The 5,000-nt window shown below is 45.1% G+C and overlaps 1 protein-coding gene across 1 annotated transcript in view; it reads left to right on the forward strand.

Moving 5' to 3' along the window:
- LOC125957463 (uncharacterized) overlaps window positions 1-4,004 on the forward strand; it is a 4,946-nt gene extending 942 nt beyond the window's left edge. The window contains exons 2-6 of the mRNA XM_049690176.1: window positions 1-2,019; window positions 2,087-2,313; window positions 2,386-2,628; window positions 2,704-3,566; window positions 3,638-4,004. The exon at window positions 1-2,019 is cut by the window's left edge and continues 651 nt beyond it. Of these exons, the coding sequence (XP_049546133.1) occupies window positions 1-2,019; window positions 2,087-2,313; window positions 2,386-2,628; window positions 2,704-3,566; window positions 3,638-3,920 (3,635 nt within the window). The 3' untranslated portion in view covers window positions 3,921-4,004. The remainder of the gene's footprint in view (window positions 2,020-2,086; window positions 2,314-2,385; window positions 2,629-2,703; window positions 3,567-3,637) is intronic.
- Window positions 4,005-5,000: the final 996 nt, after the last annotated feature.

The raw sequence follows: 5,000 nt of genomic DNA on the forward strand, positions 1-5,000 counted from the left end.
GCGAGGGTAAAGCATCGAACTATCACCGGGTGGTCGATCAGACGAAGAAACATCTCTTCATGGGCTGCTTCGATATGAACGTGTTACCGTTGCACGTGATCGCGCTACTGATCGAAGGATATCTGCGAGCGTATCGAGAGATGAAGCTCGAGGTGCTGCTATTTCTGAAATATTTCCTCCTGCATGCCTTCGTCGACGAGAGCCGCTCAATTCTGAAGAACACGCGGCAGATATTCGCCGTAACCAAGTACGTCTTTGCACTGCTGCGCAAGTACTTCATCAAAGTTGATCAGCAGCTAGTGATGGACTTTAATTTCACCGAACTATTCACACACAAGTTGAAGGAGTTTATCGATATCTGCGCGGCTTCCGATATGCTGCTCAAGGATCTGTTCAGTTTAATCTGCACAATCAACGATTACAATCCACTCATCCTCGAACAAACGATCGTCGGTATCATACTCAAGACGATGTTTCTGCGAAAGGATCCGGAAACGTTGCACCACTACCAGTGCATGCTGATATCCACGATGAAGATGTATATGAAGCTGAACAAGAACGAAAACTTCCGTGCCGAGTTGTTCATGAACTTGTCGGATCATCTGGAGGCAAACGATTTGAATGCGACCATTCGTGAGTTAAGAGGAAAGGGCGCGGGGAAGCGCAAGAGCAAACTTGGAACCAGCGAGGCTGATACCCCCTCGAAGAAGAGAAAACTGTTGAATGGAACCTCCGAAGCGGTGAACTCGGAAGATGATCAAATGTTCCTTGATCATCTTCTCGCCGAGGAGAAGAGCTCAGGCGAAGAGAGCAAGCCGGTCGCCCGGGTTCAGTTACAAAATCTGTGTCCCACACTGGCATTTGCCTGGCCGGATGTAGACGGTCGTTTGAGTGAAGCCATGATGCAGTACATTAAAACGTTGTTAACTGCGCGAAGCTTCGATTATTGGGATGCGATGATAGCCATGTTGAATGAAGCCCTCGAAACACCCTTGGACGAACATACGGAGAGCAGCATCTTTCAGTTCGAGCTGACCATGTGCTGGCTATGCTATTATTTTGCTGGCAATACGTTGATCGAGCATTCGAATCTATTCTGGGAGAAACTAACAAAACACTTTGAGGAGTTCGATGCAACGCTGTCGAACGTTTCCCGCACCTTGCTACTTGGAGAGGAGAAAAGTGATGCTAGGTTCTACGCTGCCTTCCTAAAGATGGTCTATTTCTATGCCAACTATCGATTGATGGTATGCTACTATCGACCGGATTCGATCGAGACGGAAGACAACCAGCAAGTTCATTCCTACCTCACGGAAGCCGAGTGGCAAACGCTTGAAGAACGGCTTGCGGTGAAGGATAAACCGCTTATGAATCGTATTATTCTACAAAAACTGCGTGAAAGTGATCTTACTGGCAATGAAGCGTTTGCTGCAGCATCCAATGATCGTCAAGCGGTGATTGACCGAGTGATAAACGATCAACCGGGTGAACATCTACGCTGGGTATTGCTCGATCGGTCGACAAACGTTTGGTTTTTGGCGCTGCTATCCCGACAGCAGCAGGCTAGTGTGGCCGATTATTTGTTGGACCGTGCATACTGTCCGCTGGAAGGGATAAAGCAAATCCTAGCAGGTATTACCACAAACCATGAGTTGATAGAGGTGTTTATGCTGACTGCATTTAAACGGATAACGGAGCACGTATTGACTGGATGTGAGAAAGCTATTTCTCGTAAAATACCGTTCGACGAATTGCTCGCCGGAACTGCGGAAGATGTAGTTCCTCGTTTAAAAAAGCTCCTTGAGCGATGCGCAAGTAAACGGTCTGATGGAATAACGGTTGAACTAGCAGATATAGATGAGTTGGATCATCTGCTGGCTGTGCTTGATGAGATAAGGATCGATGAAGTAGAAATCGAACGAAAAGTAGTGCTCGTTGCCGTCAATATGCTGCTGTATGCCGATATCAGTGTTTCAGGAAGCGAGCAACAGATAGCTCACATCCGTAATCAACTTATGAGTAAGTATACTCGCCGTTAAAATTATCCTAACAAAGGATGATATGGTTTTTATCTTCCCATTTGCAGGACACATCAACCTTGGAACGGTGACTAACATATCAAGGTTTGCTAGGATTGAAACCTTGGTGAGTTTGTTCGGTCAATCGCCGCTATTGGCGGTAATTATACGTCAGCTGGCAACGAACCTAACGGAAGACGCGTTCGAAGAGTTCAAATCGCTTTTGGATAGTTTTAAGAAATGCAAAACTGAGCGATTCGCACTATTGTTGCTAATGTTTAATTTCCTCCAAAAGGTATACGCAGGAATCGCGATAGTTGCCTTAATGATCAGTTCTAAATGATTTTTCTTCTGTTTCGTTTTGTAGAACAATTCCAACAAGCTAAAATTGGTCCCCGCCGATCAACTAGGTGCACTTTTGGATGATTTTGTTGGCGTAATTGATGAGTTCGTTCTGCAGAAGCTTCCGAAGCAACTCAGGAATACGGACGCTACGTGTTTCGATCACTGCCTCGAGGGTTGCTCGTTAAGTATTCGTTACAAGGCGACCCGCAAAAAGGAGCTGGAAGATAAGCTCCGTGAGCAGTTTATGATTTACATAGAACAGGCTGTAAGTGTGTTACTGGCGCCGTCGACAGCAGAGATCAAAACAAATACAGCTACAACATTTCGTTGCATCTTTCAGCGTAAAATTTCTAGCTCACCCTCCAGCAATCTGCTGACGACTTGCTTGCAGTACAAAGCGTATTTGAAGCTCGATGATACCCGTCTCAACGCGATTCTCGAGAACCGGTGGCAAGCTTTTTTGAAGATGACCCGGGAGGATACTTCCCCAAACATGAATTCGGGCCATGTTAACGTGTTCAGCGATGATGCCAAACCGTTAATCAACAGCGAGAGTCGACAGCAGGAGCAAGCCATTAAAACGTTTGTCGTATCCTTCACCAACCATCTATCTGCGGCCGAGTACGCCAAAAAGCTGCAGCACCTTGACTCGATTGCGTGCGATGTTGGTGGTACGGTCTCGTTACGATCGGTGCTACGTGCTTACGCAATGCTAGCAAAGCAAGGTTTCAATGAATCCGTTGGAGATGAGACGAATCGTGCCTTCGTTCGCAGCTTCTCGGCAGTGGTTGCTCGCGATGTTTTGGGGCTTTGTGTGATGAAGGCGTTCTTGCAAGACCCTGCACTGTTGGAAGAGATTCTGACCTGCTTTGCGTCCGTTATTGGCACTAGCTCGTTGACGCTGTTACCGCCGGTAATGGACAATATGCTGCAGTTTTTGAGTGCAATCAACATTCGCAAGTATCCTTTGCTGGAAGGCGAAGAGCAAAAGTTTTATAAATTGCACCGATTGATGAGTGAAGTTATGTACATGTTGCTTATTACTCGACCAAACTACGTTGCTCACCGGTTGCCACAGTATCTGCACGTGTTGCAAGGGCTGATTGGATCGATTATTTGTTACAAGGAGAGCTTCCCTGCTACCCAGAGTTTAAACAGTTTCGAAGTGCTCTCGATCTCGGATCTGCTCTTGCCAATTGAAAAGTATGATCCCGAATGCCATCATTCGTGAGAGCAAATTATTTTTACATCGTATCTTTTTCTTTACGTTTCAGAATAATGAACACGGCGGTGAAGAAGCTGGAAAAGGATCTACGCATCCTTGCGCCTTACACGTTGGCTCAGATCCTGCACACGATCATCCAAAGCAAACGGCCAACGACCCTGCAGGAACGTATCGCACGGAAAGTGTACAACGTGTGCTTTGAACTCATCGCCGTCTACGATTCACACTCGTCATCCTATCTACTACGCACAATGGATGAAAGTAGCCGCCTACTATATACCGATGTCGTGAAACAGTACAAGAAGTATCGCTCGTTCAAGGGAATGGCCTAAGGATCGAAGCAATCGGTCCACGTGAGTAATCCGCACCATACACGCTCCATGTTGTATCTTAAGCGATATAAAACAATTTCTGCAAGCACGATTGAATTGTTTTACTTCATGTTTGAGAAATTTCTTTTCCGTATTCGTTTAGGTTCGTGTTGCAGACATAGGAAATGCTAAACTCCACTCCGGGGAAGTTATTTAGATTTATGATTTATTATTTTTATCAAATAGAATAATGATGATTAGGTTGAAACATTTGGGCCTAGCACAGTGATCAAAATGGAACGCAAAACCTTCTCCATCTTAATCTAAACTTCTTGAACTAAATACTATCTAGTTTTTATGTATAATGGATTTGATTTGGTACTCGCTTGTTTTCCTTTTACCTAGAAAAATGTTTGCCTAAGAATTTGGACTAGACGGAAATCGGACTAGATTGAAATTTGGCTCATAATAACTGATTAAAAATTCATTTACGTTCCATTCCTATCACACCAGCTGAGAATGGAAAAAACCAAGAAAACAGAACAAACCGACCATACAGTTCTGGCGTTAATGCGATACACGGATTAAAAAGGACGAATATCTCTCTCCTCTTTCTCTCCGTCTCTCTATCTATCTTCCATCCTTTGTCGGTCTCTTATATGTTTTAATCTATGCTACCCTTAAATATGTCCTCTACCATGTCTGTGTTTAGTAACCTGAGCGAGGGAGCTTGAAGGCTCCATTTTGTGGCTGAGGGAATGTTAACTTTCCCAGCGATAGGCGGGCCCAACCCATTCTGACGGATTTCTGGGCGATTCCTCCTGGCGTTATAGGTTGCGCATTACTACTAACTTTGTACACGGCGGTGTTTTAGTATTTATTTTCTCTCTCTCTCTCTCTCTCTCTCTCTCTCTCTCTCTCTCTCTCTCTCTCTCTCTCTCTCTCTCTCTCTGTCCCTCTCTGAAGTATAGCTGTGATTTGCTCGCACTCCGGACGGTACAGATTGCTCTGTAAAGTAAAGTCATTGGAGTGTTTTTTTCCGCCCCGCTGTGAAGATTATAGTCTCACAAGGTGTATGATGTTGTGTGCGCTCGTGCAGCA

The sequence above is a fragment of the Anopheles darlingi genome, chromosome 3 (genome assembly GCF_943734745.1).
Source record: "Anopheles darlingi chromosome 3, idAnoDarlMG_H_01, whole genome shotgun sequence".
Taxonomy (NCBI): Eukaryota; Metazoa; Arthropoda; class Insecta; order Diptera; family Culicidae; genus Anopheles; species Anopheles darlingi.